Source organism: Leucoraja erinacea, chromosome 9 (assembly GCF_028641065.1).
Source record: "Leucoraja erinacea ecotype New England chromosome 9, Leri_hhj_1, whole genome shotgun sequence".
Taxonomy (NCBI): domain Eukaryota; kingdom Metazoa; phylum Chordata; class Chondrichthyes; order Rajiformes; family Rajidae; genus Leucoraja; species Leucoraja erinaceus.
Genome location: NC_073385.1, coordinates 17251115 through 17271358, shown reverse-complemented (window position 1 = coordinate 17271358; position 20244 = coordinate 17251115). Strand labels below are relative to the sequence as shown.

Here is a 20244-nt window from a genome sequence, read left to right as displayed (position 1 = left end):
AAAAGCTGGAGTAACCCAGCGGGTCAGACAAAAAAGGAATAGGATACAGTGGGGAAGCAGGCCCTTCGGCCCGTTGAGTCAGCGCTGACCAGCGATCCCCGCACACCAACACTATCATAGGGACGATGGAATAGGTGACGTTTCAGGTCAAGATCCTTCTTCAGACGCAGCCTGATGTTATTTCTTTTGGACCACATGAAGACATGGAAAAGATTGAAATGTCATCAGACGCCAAATGCCCAGGCAGATGCACTCAACAATGGCGGGTTCAAAGGCATTGTACCGTTATGAGTGCAGGAGGCGGGCCAGCCCACTGCCTGGGTTAGCACAAGCACGGCGTATGGAGCTAATTACAGTAATGTATGGGTGACATTGTCTGAGCTCTTCACCGAGTACACTGTCTCATTAGCAATGCCTTCAGAAAGCCGGCGACATCATTAATTTATTTCTTGTCTATGTCGAAAGATAGATTTCAAACATGAAGTCATGAAATGATGTGTTTTGTTATTTTTTTCCACAGTAATTGTGTTTATGATAACTGAACTGATTTCCATTCCAAAGTGCCAGTCGTTTGGCAACAGTTCAGCCTGACGGGGTGAATGCTTCTGGGTGTGTTTTGTTTCCTTCACTCTTCATCAGTTCTAGGAGTAGAAAGAGGCCATTTGGCCCATCACGTCTACTCCACCATTCAATCATGGCTGATCTATCTTTTCCTCTCAACCCTATTCTCCTGCCTTCTCCCCCATAATGGCCCTGTCCCACGATGCGAGTTCATTCAATTGTCCACCTATTGTATATTGTCTTTGTACAAAAGGTAGACACAAAATGCCAGAGTAACTCAGCGGGACAGGCTGTGTCTCTGGAGAGAAGGGTCGAGACCCTTCTTCAGATTTATAGCCCTGTCACACGGTGCGAGCCCATTCCAAGAGCTCTCCCGAGTTTAAAAAAAAAATCTAACTCGTGGTAAGCACGGAGAATTGACGTAGCGGGTACATCGGAGCTCGGGGACGTCCCTTAGCGGCTCGTAAGGTCGCTGACGACACCACTGTTGTGGGATGTATCACTGATGGAGATGAGTCAGAGTATAGAAGGGAGATCGACCGTTTGACCAAATGGTGCCAGCACCATAACCTGGCCCTCAACACCAGCAAAACCAAGGAACTGATTGTGGACTTTGGAAGGGGTAGGATGGGGACCCACAGTCCCGTTTATATCAACAAGTCGATGGTGGAGAGGATCAAGAGCTTCAAATTCCTGGGCGTGCATATTTCTGAATATCTCTCCTGGTCCGAGAACACTGATGCAATTATAAAGAAAGCTCAGCAGCGTATCTACTTCCTGAGAAGATTACGGAGAGTCGGTATGTCAAGGAGGACTCTCTCGAACTTCTACAGGTGCACAGTAGAGAGCATGCTGACCGGTTTGCATCGTGGCTTGGTTCGGCAATTTGAGCGCTCAGGAGCGGAAAAGACTGCAAAAAGTTGTCAACACTGCCCAGTCCATCATCGGCTCTGACCTCCCTACCATCAAGGGGATCCATCGCAGTCGCTGCCTCAAAAAGGCTGGCAGCATCATCAAGGATCCGCACCATCCTGGCCACTCACTCATCTCCCCGCTACCTTCAGGTAGAAGGTACAGGAGCCTGAAATCTGCAACATCCAGGTTCAGGAATAGCTACTTCCCCACAGCCACAGTTATACTCAACTCAAACAAAACTCTGATTATTAATAGCCCATTATCTGTTTATTTATGTGTATATATATATATTCGTCGGTATATGGACACACTGATCTGTTCTGTTCTGTTGGGTATTTATTTATGCCTACTATATTCTGTTGTGCTGAAGCAAGGCATGAATTTCATTGTCCTATCTGGGACACATGACAATAAGCTCTTTCGAATCTTGAATCTTAATTTGCAGATGAGAAATAAAGATGCAGAAACAAAGAACTGCAGATGTTGTTTGATACACAAAAGGATTATTAGTAATAGTGATCATAAAAACTAACATTGTTATAAAATCCCCATCTGATTTACCAATGTGGCCGTGGGAAAGTTTGTCCATTCAGACTTTTATAGCTCTGGAGCCACTGTGAAGTAGTTACAGAGACATACAGTGTGCAAACAGGCCCTTCAGCCCAACTTGCCCATACCGACCAACATGCCCCACCAGCCCACCCTCAAGTGCTTGGCTCATATCCTCTAATCCTATCCTATCCATGTACCTGTTCGAATGATAGAACATAGAAAATGTAGGAGTAGGCCATTCGGCCCTTCGAGTCAGCACCGCCATTCTATATGATCATGGCTGATCATCCAGAATCAGTACCCTGTTCCTGCTTTTTCCTCATATCCCCTGATTCTGTTAGTCCCAAGAGCTATATTTAACTCTATCTTTAATACACCCAGTGAATTGGCCTCCACTGCCTTCTGCGGCAGAGAGTTCCACAGATTCACAAGTCTCTGGGTGGAAAAAGTGCTGGAGTGAAAGAGTACTTGCTGTTTGTTGCTTTGATAAAATGCAACATTTTTATTTTTCACAAAAGGACACAAATTGCTGGGGTAACTCAGCGGGTCAGGCAGCATCTTTGGAGAACATGGATAGGCGACGTTTCGGGGCAGTCTAGACCCAATCCGAAACGTCACTTATCCATGTTCTCCAGAGATGCTGCCTGAGCTGCTGAGTTACTACAAGCACTTTGTGCCCGTTTGTGAAAAATAAAAACGTTGCATTTTATCGTTGCAACAAACAGCAAGTACATTCGTCGACCGAACTACCCACTCATCCTTTTACCTCTACGGAAGGGTCAAATGGGAAAAGTGCAGCAATCTTCAGTAAGTCGGGGTGTCATTTGCAGACGCACTTCACTGTACCTCGGTACACGTGACAATAAACTAAACTAAATTAAAAGGCATGCATAAATACTAGGCGACGATTTATTAAGTTTGTAAGAAAATGGTGGTAGTTTAGTTTTGAGATACAGCGTGGAAACAGGCCCTTCGGCCCACCGAGCCCGCCCCGACCAGCGATCACCCATACACCAGCACTGTCCCACACACACACTAGGGACATTTTATAATTTTTACCTATTAAGCCAATTAACCTACAAACCTGTACGTCTTTGGAGTGTGGGAGGAAACCGGAGCACCCGGAGAAAACCCATGTAGGTCACGGGGAGAGCGTACAGACAGCAGCCAAAGTCAGGATCGAACCTGGGTCCCTGGCGTTGTGAGGCAGCAACTCTCCCGCTGCACCACCGTGCCACCAAAGTAGTTATGTTATTACTGCCAAGCGGATTGCTTCTGTGCATTAGCCAGCTCCATGCAGGCTGAAGCGGTGAACAGCAGCAGAGTGTTATTGCTGTTCTCAATCTGGGTTCATAGTTATGCTGGCTGCTGGCTATATACTCCAAATGCCTTTTATGTCTATATACTCTCAACGTACTCAAAGACAGGATCACCTTCAGCCACCAGATCATCTGTTAAGTTCTTTAGCACATGCTTGTGAATGCCATAAATGGCCAGGATTTAAGGATTTTTTTAGTGTTTGTTTGAGGGAGGTAATTGTCATTGCCAAGGCCAATATTTATCTCTCCATCCTGAATCACCCTTGAGAAGGTGCTGGTAAACTGGCATTTTAAATGCTAGAGGATTTGTTGTGAAGGTACCCTCCCTAACTAAAACAACAGCAGAAGGAGCAGAGATTTTCCACAGTGGCTCAGCCGTAGAGTTGCTGCCTTACAGTGCCAGGGACACGGGTTCGATCCAGACCCTGGGTACTGTCATAGAAACATAGAAAATAGGTGCAGGAGGAGGCCATTCGGCCCTTCAAGCCAGCACCACCATTCATTGTGATCATGGCTGTTCGTCCCCAATCAATAACCCGTGCCTGCCTTCTCCCCATATCCCTTGATTCCACTCTCTTAAATCCATCCAGTGACTAGCAGGGAATTCCACAAATTCACAACTCTCTGAGTGAAAAAGTTTTTTCTCACCTCAGTCTTAAATGACCTCCCCTTTATTCTAAGACTGTGGCCCCTGGTTCTGGACTCGCCCAACATTGGGAACATTTTTCCTGCATCTAGCTTGTTGTAGTCCTTTTATAATTTTATATGTTTCTATAAGATCGCCCCTCATCCTTCTAAACTCCAGTGAATACATGCCTAGTCTCTTCAATACAAGCAAGCCTTAGTCCTGTCTGTACGGAGTTTGTATGTTCTCCCCATTACTGGGTAGAGTGAATGTGGAGAGGATGTTTCCATTAGTGGTAGAGTCTAGGACCAGAGGTCATCGCCTCAGAATTAAAGGACGTTCCTTTAGGAAAGAGAAGAGGTGGAATTTATTTAGCCAGAGGGTAATGAATCTGCTGAATTCATTGCCACGGAAGGCTGTGGAGACCATCCATTTATATTTTTACCGCAGAGATAGATAGATTATTGATTAGTGCGGATGTCAGGGGTTATGGGGAGAAGGCAGGAGATTGGGGTTAGGAGGGAAAGATAGATCAGCCATGATTGAATGGTGGAGTGGACGATGGGCCGAATGGCCTAATTCTGGTCCTATCACATGAACGTGACTACATGGGTTTTCTCCATTTTTTTTTTATCTGGGATCTCTACTTAATTCTCAAAATGATGAAAAATCAAATTCTAGAAACAACTCATCTTCAAGTAGTTAATCAAGTATTGCATACCTTCTGTCAATTTGTACTTTTTTTAACAATCTCTTTCACACAATGTCCATGCCGAATATGATGAACTATCAAGACAAACTAATCTCCTCTGCCAGCACGTGATACAGTTCCCTCCATTCTCTGCATATCCATGTGCCAATCCAAAAACGAACAATAATAGTGCAAAGGTAGACAAAAATGCTGGAGAAACCCAGCGGGTGAGGCAGCATCTATAGAGCGAAGGAATAGGTGACGTTGCAGGTCGAGACTGATGTGGAGGTGGGGGGGGGTGTGAAGAAGAAAGGAAGAGGCGGAGACAGTGGGCTGTGGGAGAGCTGGGAAGGGGAGGGGAAGGAGGGAGAAAGCAAGGACTACCTGAAATTGGAGGTCAATGTTCGTACCGCTGGGGTGTAAACTGCCCAAGCGAAATATGAGGTGCTGCTCCTCCAATTTGCGTTGGGACTCACTCTGGCCATGGAGGAGGCCCAGGACAGAAAGGTCGGATTCGGAATGGGAGGGGGCGTTGCAGTGCTGGGCCACTGGGAGATCAGGTTGGTTAGTGTGAACCCAATTTCAGGTAGTCCTTGCTTTATCCCTCCTTCCATTCCCATTCCCAGCTCTCCCACAGCCCACTGTCTCCACCTCTTCCTTTCTTCTCCCCCCACCCCCCACCCCCACATCAGCCTGAAGAAGGGTCTCAATCCGAAACGTCACCTATTCCTTCGCTCGATAGATGCTTGCCTCACCCGCTGAGTTTCTCCAGCATTTTTGTCCACCATCGATTTTTCCAGCATTCTTTCTTAAATAATAGTGCAAAGATTTGGGAACAGGATGCAGAAACATGTCAGATGTGTTCTAATTCCGAAAATGTTACAGAGCCATACAGAATGAAACAAAAAGCTGGAGTAACTCAGTGGGTCAGGCAGCATCCTGACCTGCCTGTTCAGCTGAGTTACTCCAGCGTTTTGTGTCCCTTTTAATAATAATAATATAATAATAATATATTTTATTGTCATTGCACATAAGTGCAACGAGATTTGGGTTTGCAACTTCCATCTGATGCCATAACTTAAATAACTAACAACATTTAGATTTAGATACCCCGAGAACATGGTTTGTAAAAAAACATTACAACAGTAAAACAGTTCAAACAGACTAAAATGCAGATGTGTCTGTGCGACGTGATCATCCGACGTGACAGTCCATGGGGGGTGGGGGCCACTCAGCAGGGCCTTTCAAGATACAAGATACAAGATACAAGATACATTTAATTGTCATTTGGACCCCTTGAGGTCCAAACGAAATGCCGTTTCTGCAGCCATACATTACAAACAAATAGACCCAAGACACAACAACACAACATAATTTACATAAACATCCATCACATTGCTGTGATGGAAGGCCAAAAACACTTATCTCTCCACTGCACTCTCCCCCCCCACGATGTCAGAGTCAAAGTCAAAGCCCCCGGCTGGCGATGGCGATTGTCCCGCGGCCATTAAAGCCACGCCGGGTGATGCGAGGTCGCACACCGGGTCTTGATGTTAGAGCCCCCGGCGTGCGCTCGCAGAGTCCCGAGGCCATTCCAAGCCTCGCGGGGTGGTGCTGTAAAGGCCCCGCTCCAGGAGCTCTTCAACCCCGCAACTCGGGCGGGGGAAGTCGCCGTTGCGAAAGCCCTGAAAAGCGGTCTCCCTCCAGGGACCCGCGGGCTCCCGGTGCCACCGTCCACAGACCTGCCGTTGGAGCCTCTGACTCTCCGGTAGCAGCAGCAGCAGCAGCAGCATCAGCGCTCCTCCACCGCTCCACCCGCTCCGGACTCGGCCAGCCCCGCGACGGCGACGGTGAGTCGTAGCACCAGAGTCCCCGGCTTCTTCCTGTTGGAGGCCGCTCCTCGTTGCGGCCATAACGACAACGGAAACCCGACGAAAAAGGTCGGGTCTCCAGTGCAGGGAGAGATTTAAAAAGTTTCCCACCCCACCCCCACCCCCCCACACACACACCCCAACAAAAAATAACAAAAACTACATTAAAACACAGACAAAAAATAATAAACCGCGGACAGACTGCAGAGGCCGCTGCTGACGAGAGTCGCGCCGCCCACCGGATTTCTCGGTTTAAACCAGCATCTGCATTTCCTTCCTGCACATTACAGAATGAAATATATTTTAGAAAGATCTCAACTCAAACCTTTCATTTGATAATTCAATTTTGCTCTATCTAACCTCGTTCATTTCTTCCTGCGCACAGAGATGTGAATTATATGTCCTTTAATCATTTTTGAGACAGTGTTTATCTAAACTAAAACATTGTCCTTGTTGTTGTTCGGAGCCAGGTATTGAACACCAACATTCAGAACAGAAGTCCGAAGCCTGGTTCAGCGTTCCAAGAACAAGAATTGGGATTCTTCCTTGAAACGGGACTTCAGCGAGCACACGTCATTTATTTCAAAAATGGGTAAGGAATGGATTACTCTTTGGAGTATTTATTTGGATTACTCTTTGGAGTTTGCGTATTTATCTTTGCTTTTTTAGTTAATATTTCTAGCACACAATGTCCATGCCGAACACGATAAACTATCAAGATAAACTAATCTCCTCCGCCCACACCATGTGTATCCATCGGGTACATCTCTGCCATCCATCGGGTGGCTCCACTGCAGTGGGTGCCTCACATGGAGCTCCTTTCACCCCTTTTGTTATTTTTAGTGAGTCTAAATGTATGTTTTTAATGTTTCTTAGTACGTCTTATGTGGGGGGGGGGGGGGGGGGGGGCGAATAGGGGGTAAGCCTTATTTTAAGAATAAGGAGTAAGCCATTTAGAACGGAGACAAGCACTTTTTCTCACAGAGAGTGGTGAGTCTGTGGAATTCTCTGCCTCAGAGGGCGGTGGAGGCAGGTCATCTGGATGCTTTCAAGAGAGAGCTGGATAGGGCTCTTAAAGATAGCGGAGTCATGGGATATGGGGAGAAGGCAGGAACGGGGTATTGATTGGGGATGATCAGTCATGATCACATTGAATGGCGGTGCTGGCTCGAAGGGCTGAATAGTCTACTCCTGCACCTATTGTCTATTGTCTATTGTCAGTCACTTACCTGGACGGAGATGTGTCTTTTCTCTGTGTCGCATCTTCCCCCCCCCCCCCCACCCCTCGCGGCCTACCAACTGGATTGGCGCGGCTTTTCCGACCGGAGGCCGGCCCAGACCTTCAGCAGCGGGCACAGCGCTGAATTACCATTGAACTGTGGGGGGATCGCAAGTGTTGGAGCTCCGGAGTGTTGGGCCTGCCTACTTTAACAACATGGAGCTGTGGTCTGCGGAGCTTCCACTGACTTTGACATCGAGGAGCCTGGGATCTTTTGCCGAGGATCACCAGTGTTGGAGCTCCGTCCAGCTCGGCCTGGGGACTTTGGAAGCCGCGGGCTCCGATTCGGAAACTCCGAGCCACAGAGTGTGTTCCTCCGTTCCGACGCTGGAGTTCCGACCATCCCGGCGAGAGGGTCTGTACGTCCAGCCGTCTGTAGCGGCGACTCCGGCGGGCTCAAACGCCCCGACCACGGCTGAACAAAGAAAGATGACTGAACTTTATTGCCTACCATCACAGTTGATTCCGCTGTGGTGGATGTTTTTGTTAAACTATTGTGAATTGTGTTCTTAGAGACAATAGATGCAGGAGTAGGCCATAGGGCCCTTCGGGCCAGCACCGCCAACTAATGCGATCATGGCTGTTCATCCACAATCAATACCCCGTTCCTGCCTTCTCCCCATATCCCCTGACTCCGCTATCTTTAAGAGCCCTATCTAGCTCTTCCTTGAAAGTATCCAGAGAACCGGCCTCCACCGCCCTCTGAGGCAGAGAATTCCACAGACTCACAACCCTCTGTGTTTCCTCGTCTCTGTTCTAAATGGCTTACACCTTATTCATAAACTGTGGCCCCTGGTTCTGGACTCCCCCAACATCAGGAACATGTTTCCTGCCTCTAGCGTGTCCAAGACAAAAGAAAAATGACCAAGCACAAAAGAAAAAAATATTTCTATTCGTATGGCGGTATGATAACTCAAATTTCACTGTACCAATTGGTGCATGTAACAATAAATGTGAAGTTGAACTTGACCTCCACGGGATCCTTATCCCTCCATTCTCTGCATATCCATGTGCCTGCCCAACAATGAACAATAATAATACAAAGATAAAAACAGTCAAACAATGCTGCCCAAGGCTATGTAGTTTGGAGCTTAGAGGTTGAAGAATTCAATAGCCTGATGGTTGTTGGAAAGAAGCTGCTCCTGAACATGTGAGTCCTAGGCATGTTTGATATCTTTAAGATTAGATGTAGGCTTAGGTCTATTATTGTCACGTATACCGAGGTACAGTAAAAAGCTTTGTTTTGCACGCGATCAGATCAGATAATACCATACATAAATACAATCAAGTCAAACTCAAGTACAATCCGTTGAGCAAAGGGGAAGATACAGAGTGCAGAATGTAGTTCTCAGCATCAGTTCCACAGACAAAGTCCAATGTCCGCAATGCAAAGGGGAATTTGGACAGTACCCTAGCTGTGGAAGGACCGTACGGAAGCCTGTAACAGAGGGGAAGAAGCTGTTCCTGATCCGGTGGTGCGCGCTTTCAGCTTCTGTACCTTTTCAGGTACAGTTGTTCAGTATTGAGACACAGAGAGTAGGTAAATAAGTGCATGGGCAACAGAAACAGAAGGGCAGGTAAATAAGTGCAAGGGCAACTGAGAGGCAGGTCAACTAGGATCTAACTAAGTAACAGAACAACTCAAGGCGACACAGTGGCGCAGCGGGTAGAGCTGCTGCCTCACAACGCCAGAGACCCGGGTTCAATCCTGACCTCGGGTGCTGTCTGTGTGTGCGTGGGGTTTGCATGTTCTTCCTGTGACCGTGTGGGTTTCCTCCGGGTGCTCCGGTTTCCTTCCACGTCCCAAAGGGTTTGTAGGTAAATTGGCCCTCTGTAAATCGCCCCTGGTGTGTAAGGAGTGGGTGCGAGAGTAGGATAACGCACAACTAGGGTGAACGGGGATCGATGGTCGGCGCGGACACGGTGGGCGAAAGGGCCCTTTTCCATGCTGTATCTCTAAACTACACTTAAACACACACAGGGTTCCAGTGCTGGAACTATAGACTTTACTGACAGAAAGTAACTTTGCGAAATGATGCTTGATATGTTGAAATATACCATTTGCCTTCTCAGGCTTTGCGTCCCGAATATTATTTTTGGATAAGGCGTGCGTTAGTGCAAAACCATTGTAATCTGAAAGTGTGCAATGGATCCACATTCTTAGAGGAATCAGCAGAAATCCTTATGCACAGACATTGGGATCAGTATGAACGAGGCTTAGGGATTTTATTTCTGATACAGTAAATCATGTTTCCTGGCATTTCCGAGCTCTTACTACCTTTGAGAAGCCGGTAAAGCTAGGTGTGGGAATATAGTGGTTTTAGTGCTAAACCAAATAGATAACAGAATCAGGCTTCATTAGGTAACGCAGTAGGGTTCAATAGCATTGGTTAATTTATAAGGTACCAGACTAAGAGGGACCCAACCTGTCACACGGGAGGCCTGGTCCCCCAAAGCAATATTCCACCACTCACCCATAGCCCCCAACTGCGCTGATCGGCTGACGGTCCCGCACTAACGGCAGAAGTGAGAGGGAGGAAGAGAGAGAGCGAGGAAGAGAGCGAGGGAGGGAGAGGGAGGGAGGGAGAGGGAAGGAGAGGAAGGAGAGGAAGAGAGGTACAGAGGGGGAGGGAGGGAGAAAGAGGGAAGGAGGGAGAGAGGGAGGGAGGGGCAAGGAGGGAGAGAGGGAGTGAGAGAGGCAGAGAGAAGGATGGAAAGAAAGAGGGGGGGAATGAGGGGGGGAGAGAGGGAGGGAGAGTGAGGGGTGTATCAGTTTTACAGTGAATAGGGAGTGAAAGGGGATAGAGAGAGGGGGAGGGAAAGAGAGTGGATGGATAGAGGGAGGGGTTGAGAGGGAGGGAGAGAGGGAGGGATGGATGGAGAAAGGGAATGGAAGAGAGAGACTGGGAGGGAAGGAGGGAGGGAGGGAGGGAGGGAGGGATGGCTCGTCCCTGATCCCGGACCCAGGCTTGCCTTTGGTTCCATCCCAGGCCGTGGCTTCTTGCCCGGCCCTGCTCACAGTGCTTCCACACCTCCATTTTTTTTTCCTGAAATCGAATCCCAGATTTCCTGGAATTTGATGGTATTTCCTGAAATTTTCAAAAATGCTTCCTGCGTGCTATATGTTGATGTTTTTTTCTTTCTCGGGCACACATTAACAACACAAAGAAGAACAAGGCAACACAGGTCTATGTGGCAACACCATAGCTGCCTGCTTCTGTTACTCACTTGTACAGTGTTATGAAGGGCATTATGCACTGTGCACTGTGATGTAGCCTAGCCTGCGTGGTATGCATATTATGTGTTCAGTGCAGTGTGTGTGCCTGGAATACAGTGTCACAAAGAACTCAATATAACAATCGATCAATCAAATTATTTATTTGTCACATGCACCAATTAAGGTACAGTGAAATGTGAGTTACCATACAGCCTCTAATTAGTCTCAAACTAAACTACTGGGTTGTGACGGCTCCCTCTCTCTCTCCCCTTTCCCCTCCTCCCCCCCTCCCCCCCCCCCCCCCCCCCCCCCTCTCCCACCCCCCCCCCCCTCTCTCTCTCCTCTCCCCCTCCCCCCCCCCCCCCTCTCCCTCCCCCTCCCCCCCCCCTCCTCTCTCTCCTCCTCCCCCCCCCCTCCTCTCTCTCCCTCTCCACCCCCCTCCCTCTCCCTCCCCTCCCCCCCCCCTCTCTCTTTCCCAACCCCTTTCCCTCTCCCTCTCTCCCACCCCCCTCCTCTCATTTACCTCTCTCCCTCGTTGGGGGGCCCGCGGGGGGGGGGGGGCATGGCCGGAGCGGCGCCTGGTTTCGGGACACGGCCGCTGCCAGGACTGGGTTCTGAGTCAGATGTTCACGCTCCCGCCAGGCGACGGGAGAATGGTCTCCCCTCTACCGACGGACCCACTCCCTGGACATGCCATCCAGCCAACAAAATGACTATGCATGATTACATCAAGTCGTACGCAGTGGACAGACACAGGATAAAGGGAATAAAAGGGGTAAGCCATTTAGAAGGAGTGAGGAAACACTTTTTCTCACAGAGAGTGGTGAGTTTGTGGAATTCTCTGCCTCAGAGGGCGGTGGAGGCAGGTTCTTTGGATGCTTTCAAGAGAGAGCTAGATAGGGCTCTTAAAAATAGCGGGGTCAGGGGATATGGGGAGAAGGCAGGAACGGGGATACTGATTGAGGATGATCAGCCTTGATCACATTGAATGGCGGTGCTGGCTCGAAGGGCCGAATGGCCTACTCCTGCACCTATTGTTTATTGTCGATTGTAACATTCAGTGCAAGTTAAAGTCCAGTAAAGTCTGATTAAAATAGTCCAAAGGTCTCCAATGAGGTAGCTAGTAAGTCCGGACTGCTCTTACAGCATGTCATACAGCTCTTATAGACAGTCATACAGCGTGGAAACAGGTCCTTCGGCCCAACCTGCCCACACCAACCAACATGCCCCATCTAGGCTAGTCCCACCTGCCTGCGTTTGGCTCATATCCCTCAGGACTGAATCAGCTGATAGCAGCTCCGCTACATTTTCAATCTGCCTTCCGCCAACACGATGAAAAGATGAGCGGGCAGATATATTATTGCTGTTTGAGGGAACTCGCTCCATAGTTCCACACTTTGAAAGAGCTTACCTGTGGCAAACAGCGCCCAGGGAAATCCCGAGAAGGCGAAAGACGCTGTGAAAATGTAATCCTTTCATGTTTGGCGGGTGCATTCCTAAGGATAACACTTTCTGATAATGTTTATCACCTCTTCATGGCAAACCCCATCAGGTGCAAGGTAGTGGAAGAAGCACTCAACACTGCACGATGCCAGGCCTATAGCTCTTCAAACTTACAGTGCTATCTTAAACACCACTACTAATGTAACACCTATCTCCATACGGATAGCTACTTGACTAAAGAAAGATAGGAGTTTCAATAAGAGAAAAAATACACAATAAACCAAGAACAATGAGTTACAAACCGGAAATGGATAGATGGAATAGATCGGGTAGACGCACTTGCTGAGTCTCTTGCCTGGAGTAGGGATATTGAGAACCAAAGGACATAGGTTTAAAAAAAAATAGGGAGCGCCGTCCTGTATGGCTGCCTGTCCAGCAGCTGTCTGTCTTTTCACTTATTTTTTTTACTTTTAGTACGTTAAAAATGTGTTGTTGGGGGTCTAGTCTTTTTATGTGGGGAGGGGGGGAAACTGCTTTTCTCAGTCCCTACCTGGCGGAGAGGCGGTTTTCCTCCGAGCCGCATCTTCGCCCCATCCTCGTGACCCACCATCAGAACTGGAGCGGCGTTTCCTGAAGGGACGGTCCAGAACCACGGCTTCGGCGGCGGCACAGCACTGGAACACCTTCACGGAGCAGAGCTCACTGCTGAGTCCGCCGATGGAACATCGCGGAGCTGCGGGTCTGTGGAGCGGCCAGCTGCGGGCGGCGGCGCTGAACTTTACAAAGGGAGCCTGGGATCTCTCACCGAGACCGTCCAGCTTTGGAGCCGCGGTCTCCGGTAAGGAAGCGGCCGTTCCAGGTATCCCAAGCCGCTGAGAGGGTTCCACCGACGCCGGAGCACCATCGTTTGGCGAGAGGGCCTAAAACATCGGGCCCCGTAGCGGCGACTGCGGAGGCCTCAATAGGCCCGACCATGGGTGCACAAGTGGAAGAGGACTGGACTTTGTGCCTTCACCCACAGTGGGAACCATTGTGGGGGGATATTTTTTTGTTTTAATGTTAAATTTCTTCTTTAATGTTATATTGTATTTTTATTAGTGTGCTGCAAGGACATCTGAATTTCCCTGAAAATGGGATTAATAAAGTATTTATCTATCTATCTATCTATCCTTGACAACACTTCCTTCTGCTCACTGAAACCTGGCAACAACCCAATGTCTTCTTCTCCCTCAATAAAACACCCCCACCTGGATTTAATTACATCTCCAAACCCCACCCATGGAGGTGGCCTCGCTGTTATTTTCAACCAGAACTTTCGGATCACTGAACTCACCTTCCCCCCAGTAGCATCATTTGAATTCCTCGCCTTCAAAGCCCTTTCCTCCATGACAGTCATCCTCATTTACCGGCCACCTAAACCAAACCCCTCCTTCCTATCTGACTTCACTGAACTCCTCACACTTGCCTCATCCCTCTCCCCACGTCTGCTGCTACTTGGTGACTTAAATATTCACATGGACTCCCCCACCTGCAAGCTCGCATCTGAATTCGCCTTTTTACTTGACAACTTCTCTCTCACTCAGCACGTCACCTTTCCCACCCATGACAAAGGTCACATCCTTGACCTGGTCTGCTCCACAAATCAACCAGTACTTGACCTCCATCCATGCCTCTTCCCCCTCTCTGATCATAAGCTTATACGGTTCACCATCCCTTCTCCGACACCTCGCCCCCGCTTCCTCCGAGAAATCACCTTCTGTAATCTAAAATCCATTGATCCCCACCATCTCTCTGACCTGCTCTCCACCACTCTCCCCCTGGACTCAACCCATATCTCACAAACCATCTCAACTCCACCTTGTCTACCTCCCTTAACATTCTGGCCCCCCTCAAAACAAGAACCGTAACTTTCAACACATCTTCACCCTGGTACACACCTGTACTTCGTAAGCTGAAACAGACTGGTCGCCGACTTAGAAACATAGAAACATAGAAATTAGGTGCAGGAGTAGGCCATTCGGCCCTTCGAGCCTGCACCGCCATTCAATATGATCATGGCTGATCATCCAACTCAGTATCCCGTACCTGCCTTCTCTCCATACCCCCTGATCCCCTTAGCCACAAGGGCCACATCTAACTCCCTCTTAAATATAGCCAATGAACTGGCCTCAACTACCCTCTGTGGCAGAGAGTTCCAGAGATTCACCACTCTCTGTGTGAAAAAAGTTCTTCTCATTTCGGTTTTAAAGGATTTCCCCCTTATCCTTAAGCTGTGACCCCCTTGTCCTGGACTTCCCTAACATCGGGAACAATCTTCCTGCATCTAGCCTGTCCAACCCCTTAAGAATTTTGTAAGTTTCTATAAGATCCCCTCTCAATCTCCTAAATTCTAGAGAGTATAAACCAAGTCTATCCAGTCTTTCTTCATAAGACAGTCCTGACATCCCAGGAATCAGTCTGGAGAACCGTCTCTGCATTCCCTCTATGGTAATAATGTCCTTCCTCAGATTTGGAGACCAAAACTGTACGCAATACTCCAGGTGTGGTCTCACCAAGACCCTGTACAACTGCAGTAGAACCTCCCTGCTCCTATACTCAAATCCTTTTGCAATGAAAGCTAACATACCATTCGCTTTCTTTACTGACTTGAACGACTACAAAGAAATCATCTCTCACAGTCCACCATGAAGCTTACAAACTCCACCTCACTGACTACAAAGATGCCCTCATTGCTGCAAAATCTGCCTACCTCTCCTCCATATTCACCGATCCCTGCCTAAACCACAGAACCCTCTTCTCCACAGTGGGCAACCTCCTCAAGCCTCGAGCCAACACTCTCCCTACCTCTAATCCGGATCTCTGCAACTCATTCCTCCACTTTTTCGCTGGTAAAATCAGCACCATCTATCAATCTGTATCCCCTGTACCTGACTCCCCAGCATCTACTCCACCACCTACCAAGGCCCCTCCTTTCAACATCTCAACTGACCTCCTTACCCCTCCTCCACACTGCTTCCTCTCCCAGTTTGACCTGGTCATACCTACTGAAATCTCCAAACTCATCAGCTCTTCCAAACCCACTACCTGCTCCCTCGACTCTCTCCCCACTTCCCCTGCTGAAGTCCTGCCTCCGCGTTCTCTGCCCCTACCTCACTAATCTCTTCAACTCCTCATTGTCCCAAGGAATTGTCCCCTCCGCTTTCAAAACTGCTGCTGTCACACCAATCTTAAAGAAACCTGGTCTTGATCCCTCCTCTCTCATTAACTACCGCCCAATCTCAAACCTCCCCTTTCTTTCAAAAACCCTGGAGCGTATCGTTGCGTCACAACTTCATTCCCACCTCCTTGCGTATAACCTACTTGAACCCCTCCAATTTGGCTTTCGCCCCCCCCCCCCCCATAGCACAGAAACTGCTCTCCTCAAAGTCCTCAACGACCTCCTCACCTCTGCTGACACTGGTTCCCTCAACATCCTCATCCTCCTCGACCTGAGTGCAGCCTTCGATACAGTGAACCATAACATCCTGCTTACCAGACTTGGGGACCTTGGCATTGTAGGTTCTGCACTCAGCTGGCTCTGTTCCTACCTTCATCTCTCTCCACAACCACACCTCTGCTACAGCCACAGTCACTCAAGGCGTTCCCCAAGGCTCCGTGCTCGGCCCCCTCCTCTTCATCATCTACATCCTCCTCCTTGGTCAGATACTCCGCCACTTCAAGCTGGACTTCCACTGTTACGCCAATGACACCCAGATCTACCTCGGCACCAAATCCCCCCACAACCCCCCCGCCCCCTCTCCCATATCAACTCCTGTTTGTCAGCTATAAAAACCTGGATGCAACATAACTTCCTCAAACTCAACAGCGATAAAACAGAATTCCTCCTCATAGGCTCCAAATCCACACTCAGCAAAATCAATAACCCCACTCTCACCATCGACGGCACAACTGTCTCCCCATCTCCCCAGGCCCGCAACCTTGACGTGATCTTTGATTCCACCCTCTCCCTTGAGCCTCACATCCGCCATGTCATTAAAACCTCCTTCTTTCACCTCCGCAACATCGCCAAAATCAGACCCTCTCTCACACCTCCCGCTGCTGAAAGACTCATCCATGCCTTCATCTCCTCCCGACTGGACTACTGCAACTCACTTCTCCTTGGCATCGGCTCCACCTACATCAACCGACTCCAACTGGTCCAGAACGCAGCCGCCCGACTCATCACCCACACCAAATCCTGGCATCACATCACTCCAGTCCTCAAACAACTTCACTGGCTTCCCATCTCCCACCGGATCACCTACAAAATCCTGGTCCTCACCTACAAAGCCCTCCACCATCTGGCCCCCCCATATCTCACTGACCTCCTCTCCCCCTACCAACCCTCACGGTCCCTCAGATCCACATCAGCCGGTCTCCTCTCCATCCACAAATCCAACCTCTGCAGTTTTGGGGACAGAGCCTTCTCCAGGGCAGCTCCCAGGCCCTGGAACTCCCTCCCCCAACTGATCCGCAATTCCGTGTCCCTCACCATCTTCCAGTCCCACCTCAAGACCCATCTCTTCACCTCTGCCTATTCTTAGCCCCACACTTGAATTGCCTCATATTGTGTTTTGAATTGAATTCTGTCTTTCATTTGTGTACTAGTCATGTCTCTACTATTTATTTCATTCCGCTTACATGTTTTTCCTCTACTTGCTAAATTTTTGTAAGGTGTCCATGAGACTCTTGAAAGGAGCCCATAAATAAAATTTATTATTATTATTATTATCTGATGGGGGAAATATTTAATATGAACCTGAGGGGCAACTTTTTCACTCAAAGGTTAGTGGGCGTATGGAACGAGCTGCTGGAGGAGATAGTTGAGGCAGGGACTATCGCAACATTTAAGAATCATTTCAACAGGTACATGTATAGGACAGATTTAGAGGGATATGGGCCAAATGCAGGCAGGTGGGACTAGTGTAGATGGGACATGTTGGTCGGTGTGGGCAAGTTGGGCCGAAGGGCCTGTTACATACTGTATGACTCTAGAAAAAAGGGAATGCAGATGCTGGCTTACAAACTATAAAAAGACACAAAGTGCTGGAGTTACTCAGCGGGTCAGGCAGAATCTCTGGAGAACATGGATAGGTAAAGTTTCATGTCGGCACAATCAGTCTGAACAAGGGTCGCAACCCGAAACATCACCTATCCATGTTCTCCCAGAATGCTTCCTGACCCGCTGAGTTCCTCCAGCACTCGGTGTCCTTTTTATAGATGCAGCTGGGCAGGATTTGCACAAACAAGCTGAAAAGAATGAAGATATGTCAACTTTTCCTAGCTGTTAGGCCCCAGGTTAATATTCCAGCTGCTCAGCGCTGGGCTCCACTGGGAATGCCGCTGTTGCTGGTCGGCCTCCGGCTCAGGGAGAGCAGCTTGCCACGTCAACCCACTCACACAACAAGAGTTTTATGTTCCCCATTGGACACGGAGCAAGTCTTGTATATTTTTTCCACGTTCCAGATGACTTTTTCAGGAAAAGATTTTCACTTCACAAAAAGGCATCGCAAACATGACCTTTCCTCGTGACGAAAGTTTCCGTGGGAGAAATTATTCATTGCAATAGAAGGGCCTTTCAACCCCTTGAAAGATACAGCACGGAAACAGGCCCTTCAGCCCACCCAGTCCATGCCGAACGTCGATCACCCGTCCACGTCATCCCACTTTCTCATCCACTCCCTACACACGAGGGGCAATTATCCCACAAACCCCACACACGTACATCACCTGAGGTCAAGGTGACTGGCGCAATGAGGCAGCAGCTCTAACCGCTGTGCCAGCATGTTGGGGAGGACAATGTTTTTTTTTAATATACCCAAGTTCATCAGCAATCAAACTTAAAGCATTCTTTTGGAATAACATAGATAGAAGTTAAGACCGTGAATGAAACTGCATTTAAAAACATCATTATTTTTTTAATTATTTGTTTCCTAAGCACATTCAGTGAGTCAGTCATACGGGTTCAAAAACAAATGACTTCTTCCCAACAACCTTCAGGCTCTCAAATGCCACACAACACTAACTATAGACAATAGGTGCAGGAGTAGGATATTCGGCCCTTCGAGCCAGCACCTCCATTCAATGTGATCATGGCTGATCATCCGCAATCAGTACCCCGTTCCTGCCTTCTCCCCATATCCCCTGACTCCGTTATCTTTAAGAGCCCTATCTAGCTCTCTCTTGAAAGTATCCAGAGAACCTGCCTCCACCGCCCTCTGAGGCAGAGAATTCTACAGACTCACCACTCTCTGTGACAAAAAGTGTTTCCTCGTCTCCGTTCTAAATGGCTTACTCCTCATTCTTAAACTGTGGCTCCTGGTTCTATACTCCCCCAACATCGGGAACATGTTTCCTGCCTCTAGCGTGTCCAAACCCTTAACAATCTTATATGTTTCAATAGACTGCCTTTGGTTGCACAAAGGACCACTTGAAGATACTGAGGGAAGATTACCGCTGATAATGCAATCATTTACACTGGGAAACATGAGCTGGAAACATGACACGCACATTGAATGATACGTGCGGCCGGTGATCACTACAATCCCAGTATCACGGCCACTTCACTTAATCCATGCCGATAAATGTCAGGTTCAAAAAGCCAAAGAAATGGCAGACATTTATTCCTCCCTGCCTGCAAAGGCCATTTCTCAACCTTCCACTAACATAGCAAAGAATGAGATGTTTTTTATTGCTGAAGCGGTGTGGAATAAAATACTCGGGGCTTAACTGTATTGTACCTTTCAAAAGCTGCAGAGCTAAAGATGAGTTAAGTGAACAGCTACATTTTATTTTCATCAAGAATAGAATTATCTTGTCAGGAGATGAGATTGGGCATTGTAATGACCTTGGGAAAGAGCATCGCAGTAGATCACTTGTAGCTGGCTGAAGTAATGGCTTATTGCAGGATTCAGTCACACTTCCAATTGCAGTAAACATTGAAGCCAAAGAGCTTGAGTGCACAGTGACACTGTAGCTTTGCAGATTCATCTGAAGTGGCTCTTCTCATTTGATCCTCCCAAGTATTGACTAGCGTTTTGGAGGCGAGTTACTGTAGTCCAGGGATTCCCAACCTTTTTCGTCCCGTTTACCCCTGGCAACTTTAATAACACATAACAATGTTACTTCACTTATCGACCATCGTAGAGACTGTCCTCACCTTCTCCTTCATGGTCTGGTTTGGCTCAGCCACCAAGCACGACACCTGGAGGCTGCAGTGAATCGTTCGATCAGCAGAGAAGGTTATTGGCTGCAACCTTCCCTCCATTGATGAACTGTACACTGCAAGGGACAGGAAGCGAGCGGGCAAGATCATCTTTGACCCCTCTCATCCTGGCCACAAACTCTTTGAGTCACTTCCCTCTGGAAGGCGACTCCGGATTGTCAAAGCTGCCACAGCCAGACATAAAAACAGTTTTTATCCACGAGTAGTAGCTCTACTCAACAGCCAAACATCTGTAGCCTCCCTTTGATCTGGTATTTTGTTGGTTCACATGCTTGATCAATGGTGTTTTATCATTAATGTCTTATTATTATTAATGTTTAGTGTTTTCTGAGTAATTCGTAACTGTCACTGTATGTTTCACTACATCACATAATTCACTGTCACATAATTTCACTACACCAATTGGTGTATGTGATAATAAATGTCCTTTGTATCCTTGTATCCTTTGTTGTTGCTTGTGGGCGGAGCACCAAGGCAAATTCCTTGTATGTGACTACTTGGCCAATA

At 48.2% G+C, this 20244-nt stretch overlaps 1 protein-coding gene across 1 annotated transcript in view; it reads left to right on the top strand.

Moving 5' to 3' along the window:
- ttc7b (tetratricopeptide repeat domain 7B) overlaps positions 1-20244 on the top strand; it is a 293340-nt gene that overhangs the window by 72563 nt on the left and 200533 nt on the right. Inside the window, exon 5 of the mRNA XM_055640228.1 lies at positions 7005-7126. Coding sequence (XP_055496203.1) covers positions 7005-7126 — 122 coding nt within the window. The remainder of the gene's footprint in view (positions 1-7004; positions 7127-20244) is intronic.